The sequence below is a fragment of the Sprattus sprattus genome (assembly GCF_963457725.1).
Source record: "Sprattus sprattus genome assembly, chromosome: 19".
Classification (NCBI taxonomy): Eukaryota; Metazoa; Chordata; class Actinopteri; order Clupeiformes; family Clupeidae; genus Sprattus; species Sprattus sprattus.
In genome coordinates this window covers 14,161,796-14,178,074 of record NC_137917.1, presented here as the reverse complement: position 1 = coordinate 14,178,074, position 16,279 = coordinate 14,161,796, and the positions used below count along the sequence as shown (strand labels likewise).

At 42.9% G+C, this 16,279-nt stretch overlaps 1 protein-coding gene across 1 annotated transcript; it reads left to right on the top strand.

The window, feature by feature from the left end:
* Positions 1 to 2,774: 2,774 nt before the first annotated feature.
* On the top strand, positions 2,775 to 13,708 carry serinc2l (serine incorporator 2, like). The gene is made up of 10 exons (XM_080857509.1): positions 2,775 to 2,898; positions 4,799 to 4,960; positions 5,149 to 5,336; positions 5,581 to 5,660; positions 6,828 to 6,965; positions 7,722 to 7,891; positions 8,530 to 8,620; positions 9,459 to 9,609; positions 10,116 to 10,325; positions 11,166 to 13,708. Exons 1-10 carry the CDS (start codon positions 2,860 to 2,862, stop codon positions 11,302 to 11,304), a joined length of 1,368 nt encoding a protein of 455 aa, XP_080713635.1. The 5' UTR covers positions 2,775 to 2,859; the 3' UTR covers positions 11,305 to 13,708.
* The last annotated feature ends 2,571 nt before the right edge of the window (positions 13,709 to 16,279 follow it).

Sequence of the window (16,279 nt, the reverse complement as noted above, 5' to 3'; positions counted from 1 at the left end):
GTTACACTTTCAGTTCTTTGCTAACCAACACCATCCATTTTAAAGTATTTTCCAGATGTTGCATGTGTGGGAAACCTTATTTTTAATTTCATTTTTAAATTAAACATACTGCTCTATTCAAACTTTACATTCCAGTTGGATTGCATGTATATACAAACACATTATGTAGGTTAGCCCACCTGCTTAGATATATCCCTCAGTGGTTACAGGTCTAAAGTAGACGTTAGTGTTTCTGATTTCTCACACTCATGCAGGAGCAGAATTAAAACTAGGTCACCAAGCCCCCAAAAATTGTTGTGCTCAGGGTTGTCACCTAAGGTGGGCCTTTTCTGGACAGATGGCCCACCTTAGGTGGCTCCTGCGCATGGTCAGGTTGGGTTGTCAAGTTAGCAAGGTATTTGCAAATATAAGCTAATGTAACAAATAAAACAATATTACAAATGACAAGATGAACTTGACATAGGCTACTGTTCTAAACTAGTTTATAGAAATAATTGTGGTGACAGCACTAATCATAGGATATCTATTGTAGGCTATTCATTGTACATTTTTGTGAACACCTTTATGACCGTCACAACAAATCCTTGGCGATTATTGTACTTTCCCTTATTTTAGCTTATGGAACGAATCTATGGAAAGAATGAGATCGGTATGCGGTAGCATATTGTCGCAGGTCATCAGCCTACCAACACGTAACCAAACGGGGGGAAAAAATTTCACTTACCAGAGATTGTGACTAAATGCCTGTGGTTACCCGCTGCTCTAGAATGTAACCATATTCAGGATGTACCGGGCAGGTACCCTACAGCAACGTATCACCCAACAGGCGCCTGACTAGTCCTCACGACATCCTGACTACGGCTTGTTTAGGTAGACCGTGCAGTTCAAGCGAAATAGAGCGGATGGGCATTGGGTACCAGACAAGGGACGGTACCACTACAGGAAAGCGTAGGGGTGTCCACTCGCCCAGTTGGAAAAGAGGCGGAGAGTGTGAACAAAAATATGTTTGGACAGATGTTATTTGATTTTGTTTGTCTCTGTAGGTCAATATGGGCAGCAACTACCAGGAGGAATACAATGTTGTAATATGTCTCTGAATGATACTAGTTTGCAAAAATATTTTGCTTACAACAGCCAAAAAACTGAGAATTACTCAAATGAACTGAAAGGAAAACAAGTCTGTGGTGTGGTCTTCTGTTGTTTTTGTCCTACTGGGTACCATGACAAAAATGTAAAAAAAGATGGCAATTCCTGATTGTCAACTGTATAGTGTGTACAAAAAACTTTGAATAGGGTGGCTGGATTCAACCTTTGGTGCAGAGGCTTTTACCCATTCTAACATAAATAAGGCAGACAACATTGTAATTCAACACCTTTAGAATAACAACTAAAATGGGCCTTCATCAGAACGGAGCTTTCTGACAAGGCCATACAGGCGTTGTACAGCATGACTTGATGGAGTTATGGAGAATAAATGATTCACCAGCGGCTGACCACTCCTGACCTAGACTACTCCTGACTCCACTATGTTTGTCCCCGGTGGGGAATCCTCCTCAACGTGACTCAAAAAAACTCCACTATTTCAGCTATGCAAATAGTCTTCAAACGTCCAGAGAAGAAAAGGGACAGGCAATGACAACAAGTCGTAGATTTCAACTGTTTACACAAGATTGTTGCCATATGTTTGTCTATCAAAAACAAGTTAATACATAGATTTGTGTCATAGCTTCTGTTCAATGTGTGCAACATTAACCACTTGAAAATTTGTGTCATAAAAATGTATCGTTTGCAAGACACCCATGCAGTAAAAGTATTCAAATGATTATTTACCAATGCAAAGCAAGCTTGATAAACTATCCGGTTTTACCAGTCTGAAACACATGCACATTGTAATTTGAGTGTGTGTGTTCCTGTTGTTCAACTGTGTTCCTGTGGCCAACTGGTAGTAAGGTGCTAACAGCATCAACATTATGGGTTTCCTTCCTAGGGTCAACACATAGACACCTGATATGACTGAAATATATGTGCTGTTAGTCACTTTGGGTAAAAGTGTCTGCTAAATGAATACATGCAATGAATGTAAGTCAACACACAGACACTGATGTGCTAACTGTCTGGTTGTAGAATTATAATAGAATAATCATAACAAAAAAATGACTGGTTTCACTGTGAATTTATCAGAGGCAAAAGAAAAGCAGACAAACTTGCTAAGTGAGATAACAGCTTGTAGTGACTTATTCTTACGATTTATAGACTTAGCCTTATTCTTTATCTTGGATGCCCTCAAATAACCTGAAATAAGGCAATTTAAGACTGAACTTTGTTCATGACAAAGGAAGAAGAAATGTGTCATGTTATTTGGCCTACTTAGACTACTTGTTCTTAAAGTGATGATGGCATAGGCTACTCTCAGTCTAAGGAGACAGAGGGCGGCAAGAGCATCCATGATCCTCACAGCCTGTTGTACGAGGCTGTTTAGAAACCTGGTGGTCCTGGTAGCAGGCTGCCAGTCTTCAGTTAGAGTAATATGAAGGAACAAAATCTCATCATCTTCTTCTTCGTTTTATCGAATTTTGCCTAATTATGGCTATTGTAATATCAACTACATTTACCACTGACCCCTTGAGCAACATGTGAAAGTTTCTTTTGAGGCAACCATGAGAAATGCAACAGCATCAAAACAGTGTGGTTACAGGCTATGGTGCCGTGCCTTGATGATGACATTGCAAGTCACATGACTGAGCTGTCTCATGCGGTCACACACACACCTGGCATAGTGTCAAACTGGTCAGACACCTGACGCTTGGTGCTTGTTTCTTCGCCGATTTATTGGGAGATATTGATCAAATCCGTTAGAAGATGGGGGCGTGTATGGCTTTATGTTCACTTGCCAGCTGTGTAAGTCATATGTTACTATTTATTCTAATTATGTAGGTTATTCTTCATGGTTGACGACAGCTAACCACTTATCAATCAGTAACGTTTGCTAGGCAGCTTGCTATCCACCTGACGAGGTTGTTAGCTTGCCATATACGTTGTGGTATCGTTGTTTACGTGAAAATAATTATCTTAGAACTAACCTAATTCCAGACTTTCGATGAACAGTGAATGGTACTAATTACTCAAAACATTGAAGGCGAATGCTCTCTGACTAGCTTGATCTGGCTAGCTTGTTGTGAACCCGTTAGCTACGTTAACGTTACTGTGTGACTGCTTTACGTCTGTTTACTTTCGCTAAAATCCGTGAGAGTGGATAATTAAGAGCTAGGTATACGGTATATTTATATTTGGAAAAGTTAATAAATCAGATTTCCTCCTGTATAGTGCTACCAAGTCAACACTCGCTAACGTTAGCTAGCAAGACAGATTCTTTTTTAACTAACATTGTCTGTTGACCCAATTTCCTAGGCTGACATTTCTGTAATTTCCTGTCACTCCCCCCTGACTGATATGCCATGCTTATACTGCTAACCTCTAAAATAGAGTCGTAAATTAGACGGTCACTTTTCTTACATGATTGAAGAATTTTCATTCTCTAGTTCACGTTTTATTTACATGGGTGTGAATTATGTTTTTGGAAAACGACAAGCTAACAATAGCATGCCTTTAGGTAAGAGTTGACAGGCTGAGGAAATGAGGACCTGTCACATCTCATCGCATTGACAGCTTGGTGGATGCACTGGATGTAACCTGACTCTTTCTTGTCAGTCAAAATGAGAATTGCAGGCAGAGATGATGATTATTTTCATGAAATTGTCAGTGAAACCACCTTAGCATTATGTACTTCCTTCCTTTCTCCTAATTTTAGGTGACCACTCGGTTAGTGCTTTGTACATTGCTTATTTATTTATAATTTAACGTCTGTGCTCAATATGTAAATACTTAATGCATAATAGCTTATCACCTTGTCTTTAATCATTTGAGTCATTCAGGTTATTTATATACTCAAACAAGTAGTCCTACGTTTCACTACAACTAACCTACATTAGTTTATTGAGCCTGCTACGTTTTCATGGCTTTATTCTTTTCCACATAACAATGTTTGTTGGCATGCCTCCTCTTTCATAATAAAACAGGAACCAGGCCGGACAGGAAGTATTATGAGATAAACAACTCAAAATGATAAAAAAACAGGAAGTTGGTTGCTTTTCTGTGGTCTCTCATAAACAACAAACTATGGAGACAAGATCGTCATACCATGTAGAAATAGTCTTTTAATTTATATTTAGGCACATTTTTAACACATTAAACTCTTTCAGCTCAACAGTTTCAATATATGAAGGGTTAAATGTGTAATGAATGAGAAATTAAACCAAAGGACATCTGGTTGCGGTATTACTGCAAACCACAAGGTGGCATTCTGCGAACACCGTGGCTAGGAAATGTCTTTACCGCAGCAACCTTAGTTTAAACTATGGCTCATCATCATCAAGGAAACTCTCTGTTCGTCTTAAACTATGGGTTGTCATGGTGATGATTTATTGTTCATCTCAGTTAAATGTAGGCGACCACCCTTCATAATGGTACTAGAGAGAGGTGTTGAGATGCAATACAAATTAGTCCCCGTGCCCTAACATAATTTCTTTCCCCCCATGGTCTCGTCTTTCTCCTCCTTTCCTGTCTCTGTGTCTCTGTTCGCCTCTGTGTGTTCCCCCCCCCCCCCCCCCCCCTTCCTGTCTTTACCCTCCATCTCAATCCTCACCTATGTGTCTCTTGCTGCTTCTTCTTTGCTTTGATTTCTCCTGTCTGGTGTCCCCGTCCCTGTCCTCTCCTGTCTGCCTGGGGTGACTGACTGTAGGCCTCGTGTCTGTGCGGCTCTGCTCCGTGCCTGCTGTGTGGCTGCTGCCCCTCCTCCAACAGCTCCACCATCACCCGGCTCGTCTTCTCCTTCTTCCTGCTCCTGGGGACAGTAGTGTCCATCATCATGATACTGCCAGGCATGGAGGCTGAGCTACAGAAGGTTAGCATCCTTTCTCCTCTTCCTCCTCTTTCTGTGTGTGTGTGTGTCTGTGTGCGTGTGTGTGTGTGTGTGTGTGTGTGTGTGTGTGTGTGTGTGTTTTTTTGCATTTATGTTAAATTACTTTGCTTGTGGACAAGTACACTTGATGCTAGCCTGTACACATTGTTTTTTTTTTCTCTCTTTTGCAGATTCCAGGTTTTTGTCAAGGAGGCACCTCTATACCTGGTCTAGAGAATCAAGTGAACTGTGATGTCATTGTGGGCTATAAGTCAGTGTACCGGATGTGCTTTGCCATGGCTTGCTTTTTCTTCTTCTTCTCAGTCCTCATGATCCGGGTGCGCAGTAGCAAAGACCCCCGTGCTGTCGTCCAGAATGGGTAAGTGGAGTGTCTGCAGAATCCCTGCTGCACTACTGACATCTTCAGTAATAAGAATAGTGGGTGGGGGACTTGGCTTTGAATTTAGTGATACTGCGATGGGTGTCATAGAAAGCTACCATACGAAACTATGCACCAATAACAAAATAATGTTAAATCCTACGGCCTGATGTGTCACCCCAACTTAATGAGCAATGAACTTTACATTTAATAAACTTAAATTCTATATTTGTGATTTTTGCAGATTCTGGTTCTTTAAGTTCCTGATCCTGATTGGAATCACTGTGGGTGCATTCTTCATCCCAGATGGAACCTTCCACAATGGTACGGGCCTCTTAAAAAGAGTTCAGGCTAAGCCTTTTCTTTGAAGCTCAAGCTAGTCATTTATTATTTGACTATGTTTGTCTTGAAACCTAATAACAATGGTGTGTTAAAAGGCCAACAATTTGAGAGAAGCCAGAAATTAGGTCCATACAACACTCTTTTCAGAGCAGCACAAAAAAAGAACGGTGGGAAAACAGTAACATTTCTTTAGGCGAGATCCTGCCCTGGCTTAGTAAATGAATAACAGGAGGCTGCCTGGGTACCAGGAACTCATAGTTCGCAACCCAAGATTAATGATCACAGGAAAAGCCCATTCTTAGAGGAATCTATGCTACTTCAAGGTAATGAATGCATTCATTTTTAATGGATTTTCCAAAGCATACGTTTACAAGCTCTGTTGAAATGGGGGCTATTTTGTACTCCTTCCATGAATGTGGTGTGCAAAAATAGCTTGAGATTGCAATATGATTACATAAATCCCCACAGAAGAACTGTCTGTAATAAAGCGCTTACTTCACTATGGGGGTGACATAATTGAATTATTTGCGAGTCTTCATTTCCTGGTTATGAAAAAAGGAGGCGTAATTTCATTTTAATGTGAGTTTTTAATAGAAACTGTTGTGTAATGCATGAAGAAAGGCGCGGTAGAAATAGGACACCATGTTATTCTGCCCATGCTTTTGTACTTTGCTAAACAAACGTGTTGTCGGCTGTCACGTTGAAGCTTTTCATAGGGGTCCGTGGAAAAGCTAAACCTGACCCATCTTATCCCAAGGGCCTTTTCTCTCTTCACTTATTTGCTCTGTTCTTCAGTGATCAAAAAAAGCATAGTCTATAATCCATAATTACTTAGCAGTGTTTAATAAACATTTTTTTTTTCCGTCAAGGATATACAAATAGAGTAAATATTTGATATTTTTATAGCGGCTAATGAAAGTAATACGAATGTAGTTGAAAGTAGTTTTAGTCTGTTGGATCTGTTGCAGACCAACAAATCACTTCTTTAACGTAGCTCCTCTTTTTATCACTCTCTCTTGTCTGTCTGTCTTTCCCTCTCTCCCCCCTCTTTCTCTCCCCCTCCCTCTCTGTCTCCTCTTTCATTGTCTGTCTGTCTTTCCCTCTCTCCCCCCTCTTTCTCTCCCCCTCTCTCCCTCTCGCTCCCTGCAGTGTGGTTCTACTTTGGCGTTGTGGGCTCCTTCATGTTCATCCTCATCCAGCTGATCCTGCTCATAGACTTCGCTCACTCTTGGAACGAGATCTGGGTGCGCAATGCAGAGGATGGCAACAGCAAGGGCTGGTATGCAGGTACGGTCCACCGCTCAGCGTCAGCTATGGTCCACAGGATGGATCAGAGGGCCAGACTCCTCCAAGGGAGTCGTTCCAGGGCAGAACAGATGTTTTAGTCCTAGAGCTCTCCCACTTGTTGAAACAAATTCCTTTTCATTACCTCATTGTCCTGCTTCCTTCTTTGTTTAGTTTTTTTCAGACAAAGTTTGGAATCGGTTTCAGGTGCCGGTTTGTGTTTTTGTAAGATAGATGTTAGATAAATGTTCAAGCTTTTCCGGCAAATCAAGTATTTCGCTCTCTCTTGCTTTCCCTCTCATCTTATGCAAAACAGCAATGTGTGTCTATGAGGTAAGTTCATCACACATGATACTCACAAAATTGGGATAATTTGATCCCATCTCAGCCCACCCTTTTTTCATATGTTAGATCCATGCTAATCGAGGAAAAGAGGAAAGACTAGGATGTTGTTTGTCATGAGTATGATAATATACACATCTTCTTTTTTTATATAGGGGTTATAAAGGGGAAAAGTATAGCAACCTTAATATTTTATTTGTACTTTCCAACACATTTCACTAATGTTTTTCTTCTATGCTCCCATAGGGTGATATTTTTGTTGCCTGCCACTGTAAATCATTGTGCAAGTCTGCCAGGCAGTCTCATTGTACCTGCAATTTTGAGCTGAAGCTCGGGTAAACCCTGGCCTCTGCTGAAGATGAGGCCAAACACAATTTGCTGTTCATCCCTCCGTCTGTACACCCATCTCTGCTACAGGTCTCCTCGTCTTCACTGTTCTCCACTATGCGCTGTCCTTCGCCGCGGTGGTGCTGTTCTATGTGTACTACACCAAGCCTGAGGACTGCACTGAGCACAAGGTCTTCATCAGCCTCAACCTCATCTTCAGTGTGGTCGTGTCTATCGTCTCCATCCTGCCCAAAGTTCAGGTAGTTTTCTGGGCTCTGCTCTTTGCCTTAAACAACATACTCCATAAAGAGCTGAAGCTTCGCCATACACACTTTGGTGACAGGAAAAATGTCCTTTGTGTTATCTACATGGGCATTTCAAAGCTTGAAAGTTGAAAATTATACATCAAACCGCTGCTATGTGAGGAACCATCATTTTAAACCTTGTTTGTATTTATACACATTTATATAAATGGAACAATAATGGGATGAGAAGTATATTTGTTCTCATCAAGCATTACCTTTTAATGAAATCTCCTATTTAGTTAAGGGGTAGATATTACATGGTATACCAGACATGGCAATGGTAACTAAGGTATGGCAGAGCACAATGATTGGTCAATTCCACTGCTCTGCAGCATGGTGGAGCTCTGTCTCCACTCTGCTAGCGCTAGCATGGTTCTCTCTTTCTCGTGCCACTAAGAATGCAGGGCGTGTGGACAGCACATCAAGTGGATCATTTTTTTATTTTAATAATTCTATAATTATAATTTCATTCGGCAATAGACTTTTTGGGAAAAATGCAACTTGGAAACAAAATTGTCTTGCTCTTCCTCACTGGTGTGTGATTGTATGTATGTGTGTGCATACGCATGTGTGTGTGTGTGTGTGTTCAACAGGAGTCTTCCCCTCAGAGCGGCCTGCTCCAGTCCTCTATCATCACCCTCTACACCATGTACGTCACCTGGTCGGCCATGACCAACAACCCCAGTGAGTAGCTCCTCATTCACACACACACACACACACACACACACACACACACACACACACACACACACACTCACACTCACACTCACACTCTGCCCCAGTGAGTAGCCCCTCTCTCACACACACACACACACACACACACACACACACACACACACACACACACACACACACACACACACACACACTCTCCCCGAAACATTTCACATCTTTCCCATTTATTCATTCTCTCTCTTTTCCATCCACTTTTCCAACTCACTCCAGTAAGTCACACCACTTTGGTAAGTGTTGACAGTGTGTATATACAGTGCTTGCTCCTATAGAACTTGTGCAAGAGGTGATGCCTTTAGCTTTCCTCTCTCAACTCATGTGAATAGTTCTGTATTGTTTTTTGTGGGTGTGTTATTTGTGCACAGACACCTTGAAAACTGGTTGCTAAATTTCTCGGCAGTGTTTTTTATTTTGTAAATTTGCTGAAACTCTGACATGCATTCCTACTGATTTTCAAGGTCTCCCTCTCTGATGTAGCTGGCTGTCAGTAACACTTGTGTCATGTGTATTGATTATGGCCAAGACAATGCAGGGTTGTGCCACAGATCTCTAGTTAAGCCTTCGTCCTATTTAATTGCCAAACAGTGGATTTTCAGACAAAGAAAACAGCCAGAGTGCCAAAGTGATAAAAAATAAATAAATCAAGGATCATGTCTGGATCATGCCATTAGTGCTCTTGATTAGTGGTGCCTGATTTCTGTGTGTGTGTGTGTGTGTGTGTGTGTGTGTGTGTCTGTGTCTGTGTCTGTGTGTCTGTGTGTGTGTGTCTCTGTGTGTTTGTGCTACTCAGACCGTGAGTGCAACCCCAGTCTGCTGAGCTTGGTGTCTAATGTAAACGCCACTGAAGTCCTCCCCACCAGCGCCCCTGGAACGGTGCAGTGGTGGGACGCGCAAGGCATTGTGGGATTGGTCATCTTTCTCTTCTGCACGTTCTACGCAAGGTAAGACCACAGCCTCTGCATACCTGCCCTGCCCACACCTGTCCTGTACACATCCACTGGGAAGTGCACACGTGCAAGCACACAAAGACACACTGAGCTAAACTCACTGACACACTCACACACTCACACACACACACACACACACACACACACACACTGCCCTATGCAAGCACACAAAGGTTACTGTACTTTTACATATGCACATGTAAATACATACTCACCTATGCGAGTTCATGAAGGATAAAAAGCATATTTGTTAGCATGCAGGCCCCTACCAAAGATGCATAAGCAAGCGTGTTGTGTGTTGTAGGTCACCGTGGCTACTTGATCCCATACCAAAGAGATTGCTGACCTGATCGTTCTGAAAACTCTTTCCATGGTGGTTATAAGAATACTGACCCTTAACCTCTGTATCCCTTTGTGTGCGTGTGCGTGTGCGTGTGCGTGTGCGTGTGCGTGTGCGTGTGCGTGTGCGTGTGCGTGTGTGTGTGTGTGTGTTTCTGCAGTATCCGCTCATCCAGTAATGCTCAGGTGAATAAGCTGATGCAGACAGAGGAGGGCCAGGGCTCCGGTGGGGAAGGGGTGGTGGGGGAGGATGGCCTGAAGCATGCCGTGGACAACGAGGAGGAGGCCGTCACCTATAGCTACTCCTTCTTTCACTTCCACCTCTTTCTCGCCTCACTCTACATCATGATGACCCTCACCAACTGGTACAGGTGAGAGGAATGAGACTGGAGCAGAGAGTGAAGCAGAGAGTGAGAGAGTGAAAGTGAAAGTGAGATTTAAAGTGAGAGAGTGAGTGTGAGTGTGCGCAAATGACTGTGAGTGTGAGCAAGTGAGTTTTATGTGGTGGATTGGTGGAACAGCACATCTGTCTGTCTTGTTTCTCTCTCTGAAGACTATGCGGTTTCCCCGAGGTTTTGTTTTTGCCTTTCCTCACTCAACCTTTTGTCTCAAAGATGGTTTGTTATTTATTTTTTTCTGCTGTTGCTGTGTTTGCGTTAATATCGTTGCTATGTTTGGGACGTTGTCAAAGTAACATAACATTCCGAGCCCAAACATGGGAACTGACAGGACTTCAAGATGTGACTTGTGCTGTACAGACCCGTTTTTCACTCTCTGTTTGTTCACTTCTCTCCTTCCTCCTTGCTTTATATCTCTTTATTCCTCTACGTCCTCTCTTTAACTACCCTCCTAACCCTTCCTTTTTAATTTCTTGTCATTCGCCCCCATCTTTCCCCTCTTCTCCCTGCATCACCCTCTTATCGATCTCTCTCCCTCTTCCTGCCTCTCTCTGTATCCTTCCCTCCTTCGTTCTATGACTTTCTCCTTCTCTTTCTCTGCATCACCCATTCCTCATCTCCATACCCATCTCTCTCTGCTCCCAACCCCATATCCCTATCCTCTTCTTTGGCTCTCTCTCTCTCTCTCTCTGTCTCTCTCTCTCTCTCTCTCTCTCTCTCTCTCTCTCTTTCTCACTAACCCCATATCCCTATCCTCTTCTCTCGTTCTCTCTTCCTCTTCTCTCTCTGTCTCTCCCTCTCTCTGTCTCTCAGTCCGGACACTAAGACCCATGTGATGCAGAGCAACATGCCAGCGGTTTGGGTGAAGATCTGCTCCAGCTGGCTCGGCCTGAGTCTTTACCTGTGGACGCTCATCGCTCCGCTGATCTTGTCCGACCGTGACTTCAGCTGAGCTGTGTGTGTGTGTGTGTGTGTGTGTGTGTGTGTGTGTGTGTGTGTGTGTGTGTGTGTGTGTGTGTGTGTGTGTGGCTGTGTGTGGCTGTGGCACCTCTTCTCTTTCTTGGCCCATGTAGGGTTTTTAACGGCATGTGCCCAAAGCCGCCAACATGACTGTCGTCCAGCAATGATGTGTGTCAGTATGAAGTCTTTCATCTCCAGTAATTGAAGTTTCTATCAGAAGTGTTGCGTCCCGTTTTGTTTTCCTACAAGTGAAGAGTGTGTAGTTCTCTTAAGGATATGGATCACCTTTCACAGTCTTTCTCTGTTTTTGTTTTATGGTGCGCTGCGCCTGGAAATTCGTTTTGGTTTTTACTGGTACGACATTACAATCTCTCTTTTATTGCTACTTTTAGAGTTCCTACTAGGCTTGCAATGAAAGTCTTCACAGACAACAGGAGACTTCAGACACTGTTAAATCTTTAGACCGTGTCTCAATCATTGCCACGGTACAACACAAATATGCATTCAACTGCTGCTACTATACCTAATTAACTACCTGAAGCATCCTAGTTCTTTCTCTCTTTGTCTCTCTCTGTCTCTCTCTCTCTCTCTCTCTCTCTCTCTCTCTCTCTCTCTCTCTCTCTGTACAGACACTCACCTCCTATTATCCCATGCAGCTCATAACCATAGCATTTCATCATCAGTTACCTCCTTCAGCACATTTCAAGGTAGCACATAGGAAATCCCCTGGGGTGACCCCCGACGTCCTCGTCCCCGTCCTCATCTCCCCTTGGGGTACCGTGGGGGGTTCTGTTTTGAGGGTTTTTTTCCTCTTTGCTCCGTCCTGTCCCCCTGCAAAGAGCCTCATAGACACTGGCTGTGTGTGTGTGTGTGTGTGTGTGTGTGTGTGTGTGTGTGTGTGTGTGTGTGTGTGTGTGTTTGTGTGTGTGTGTGAGAGATAGATAAGACTAGCATGCCACACCCTGCCCGCTTCCTCTCACTGCACATGGCGGGTCCTCTGAAGGGGTGAAGAGAGAGAGAGAGAGAAGATGGGAGAGAAAGAAAAGATAGAGAGGTGGCAATGGTAGTAAGTAAGGGCATCAAGATAGGATATGTGACGAGATAGAGAGAGCTGTGGGCCTCCCTGGTGTGTGTTTGCGCGGGGGCTAGCAGAGGTTAGCAGGGCTAACTGGACATCAGTACACCGGCTTCTGCCTTGGCAGAGAGAGAGAGCTCATTAATCACCATCACTCCCACGCATGTGCTGCCTAGCCTGCTCTTTCCTCCTCAAGACAGCCTGTGTGTGTGTGTGTGTGTGTGTGTGTGTGTGTGTGTGTGTGTGTGTGTGTGTGTGTGTGTGTGTGTGTGTGTGTGTGTGTGTGTGTGTGTGTCTGTGTCTGTGTGTGTGTGAGAGAGAGAGTGTGTCAGGGGTGTGTGTGTGTATGTGTGTGGGGAGAGAGGGAAGGCAAGGCCCATCCTGAATCTTGGGTATGCTACATTTAATTTCTTTTGAGCCATACATTTCAGCTCCACTAAGCCATGTGTGGAATTCATGTATGTGTGTGTGTGTGTGTGTGTGTGTGTGTGTGTGTGTGTGTGTGAATGAAGTGTGTGTGTGTGTGTGTGTGAATGAAGACTCACCCTGAAACCATGCTGCACGTACATTTCACAACACTAGGGCAGAAATGTGATTTGTTTGTGTGTACTGCAGTAATGGTTTCAGAGGGGAGTAGGGAAACTGTTGTGCAGATTTAGAGGAAATCAGTTTTTAAATTCTGGAAATGTAGTGTGTTTGGTGGTAATGATGAAGGTTTGAAATTTGATGATTGTTGGGAAATCATTGGTTTACATAATTATTTTTCATGTATTTGTTTAGAATTTGAGATTTAGAGACAATGCACTACAATATGAAAACAAGGAATAAGGAAACCTATGTAATGTACTATGATAATAATAATAACAACAATAATAATACTGTAATGTTACTGATCGCAGTCTTTTTATGTGTTGCTTATTAAGAAGATTTTCAAATAATAATGAGGCATGCCATTTCACATTTGATGCCTTTATGTTTTATATGAGGTATGATTTTCTAAAGGATGTACACAGTGTCTTCATCATCTTTTTATATTGCTTTGCTGGTGTTTACGATGTTCAACTTGGTTATGTATGGACAATATTAAGGTGCATTTCAAAATAACCCAATCTACATAGCGTCAAATGCACAATGCTATAAAGATGGAACAGAAGCATGTCTTTGAGCGTTTCAATTCCATGACCAGTGTTGTGACATTGACAGGCATTAAGCATGACAAAATGTCAGCTAAACATATGGGCACTTCTCCGTGGTAACCGTCGGCAACAGCAGCAAGTGAAGTTCTGAATAGCAGTAAACAGTGTTGTTGATATTATTGCAAGTGCCTTCTTTGATAAATCATGCATAAATAAAAGCACTTGTTCATCTTGCGTTTCTTTATTTACTGTGCTTCTTGTAAACTTGAATATTAGCTCTGTCATGATTGCTGATATGCGAGTGAAATACTGCATGATGGGATTGTTCACCCAAGTTTGATATTTTTTATACGTGTGTGTGTGTGTGTGTGTGTGTGTTTTGTGTGATGCGTGTTTTCTCAATTGTCCACTAGGTGGAAGTGATGTTCTTCCCATGATAAGATCATAATTGAAGTAGTGATGTGAGTAGGAGTGGCCACTGCGTGTGCACATACCTATACATACATATGTTGCACATACTGGAGCAACCTCAGGTGTGGAGGTGGTGTGATCAGATACATTTCAGCCTCATCACACCGCTTACTTAGCTGATCATACTACTACAATCTCATTCTATTGTTTTTCTCAAGTTTTTGATTTGATGTCTGCCAGATTCACCTGCCTACATTCATGGATGTCAACAGTGGTAGAAAAGTTTTGCCCTCTGATGTTTTAAGTTAATGAATTTAAACATTCAAAACAATACAATGACTCTGTAGCATAGCACTGCAACCATATTCTTAATCATTGCCTGAATATCGAAAAACAAAAGGGTATTTGTTGAATGTGTAGTCCTTTGTTTACCTTGTCTTTTTACCTCAGTAATTTTTCTCTACAAGTTAATACATCCAGGAATCTCTCTTTGCTGTTATAAAAACCTCCTGTAGCCCTGAAATACTAAAGGCTGCTCCAAGCGGCTTGTTCCAGATGTCTTACAGGAAAGTGAGGAATACCTTGCCAGTTAAGGCCTGTGGAAAAAAAGCGGGGGGTTAGTCACACTGACTCCAACGGCAAGGCGGTTTGATGGAGAGCAGAGCCTTTTAATGATTTCTTGGGCATCATAACTGTGTGTGTGTATGTGTGTGTGAATTTCCAGACTCCCTCATCTAACATTTTGGCTACACTTACACCCCCTAGCCCTCTCTCTCAGCCCCAACCCTGGGCCCTGTGTGCATAAAAACCATTAGTCATTTACGAGCAATTACTATGCTCACAACTGTGTGAGCTCACAACTGGCCGGATCTGCAGTGGGAGAGAATTTTCCATTGCCTGTGCCGGCAGAGACAAACATGGGTGGGGGGTGGTGGGGACTTGAGGCAGGTTCTCTCCTCGTCTGAGAAGAGGCGTCAAACGAAGGAGAGGAGGTGAATGGGCAGGCTGCACGGTGAGAACTTGTGTTTTTGAAGGAGTGCACCACCGTGGTGCCCCTAGGAATCTTTCCTGCATGCCCGATAAATGCTGGCATGGAGCAGCCAAAGCCATCAGTTGTGTGGGTGCTGTGGTGCTCCACTGATTAGATCTGCGGATGTCACTGTGGGCACGTTTATCAACTGTACCTCACCAGAAAATTACTGGGGAGGCTGCGACGGTCTGACTATGTAATTATCTCTCACCCCAGGTTCCAGCATGGGGCATTGGGAGTATTTTCGGCTGGGTGGATCTAGAGAAAGAGTGGAGGAGAGTATTTGCTTCTTAACACACTGAGTGCATTCTGTCAACAACCTGGTTATCACCTGCAAGGATTTAGACAGTATCCCCAGGGCTACACAATTATATCATTTTTGTGTCATTAGTGTGGTAGCTTTGCACAGCAATATCAAAAATCATGATCTTTCATATCCTTTTTTAGCATTCAGTGTTGGGCAAGACATATTTTACAGGCCAGTACTTAGCTAATTAGCCATCACTGACTGCAAGCAGTAACTGTATGTTATGACCATGGCATAATTGTAAACACATGAACCGGAGAGTCTGCTTCAGCCTGGTTCATGGTTTTGTTTCGCCTTTTACCCCCCCCCCCCCCCCCTTAATGCCAGGTTGAAGACAGTCTGGCCAAAATTGTTGGTTTGCGATGTGCAGAGAGTGGTGAAATCTTAAAACAGAAAGTACATGGATGGTTTCTCTCTGAGGCATTGTACTATTTAAAAAACACTCTCACACACAAAACCCTTCTTTTTGGAGCAATTTGACGGACTTCTGTGAGCTGTTGTGATACAGGGAATCCCTTGAGTGCACTGAGTCTGCAGGAACGAACAGAGGGGGGAGGTATGGCAACATTCGTCACAACTGCAGGTCAGTCTATCCAGGGCAGTTGACAGAGATTTTGAGAACTGCAATCAAATTGCATGGTTTATAATAGATTGACTGCTCTGTCATACCCTGATCTTTTGTGCTTTCAGTCTTAGAAATACTTTTACTACATATCTTGCATTTATATCTGGGTCTTTATTGGAGGTTAAGTCTTATAGTACATAGATATTAACTCTGTGTCTGTCTTGCCTTCTTGTTCTTCTCGAATGGTCAGTCTCAGTATCTTTCTCCCTTTTTTGTCTTCTCTGTTCATCCTTCCTTCCCTCCATCTTTAAATCTCTCAAATTCTCACTTCTTTTCTCTTCTTCTAGTTCTTTGTCTTTTCTCTCTTCTCCTTCTCCTTCTCAGTATCTCCCTCCTGATGCCTGAAGTTCTGTGATCTTTTTTCTTGACTTGCTGGTACATGG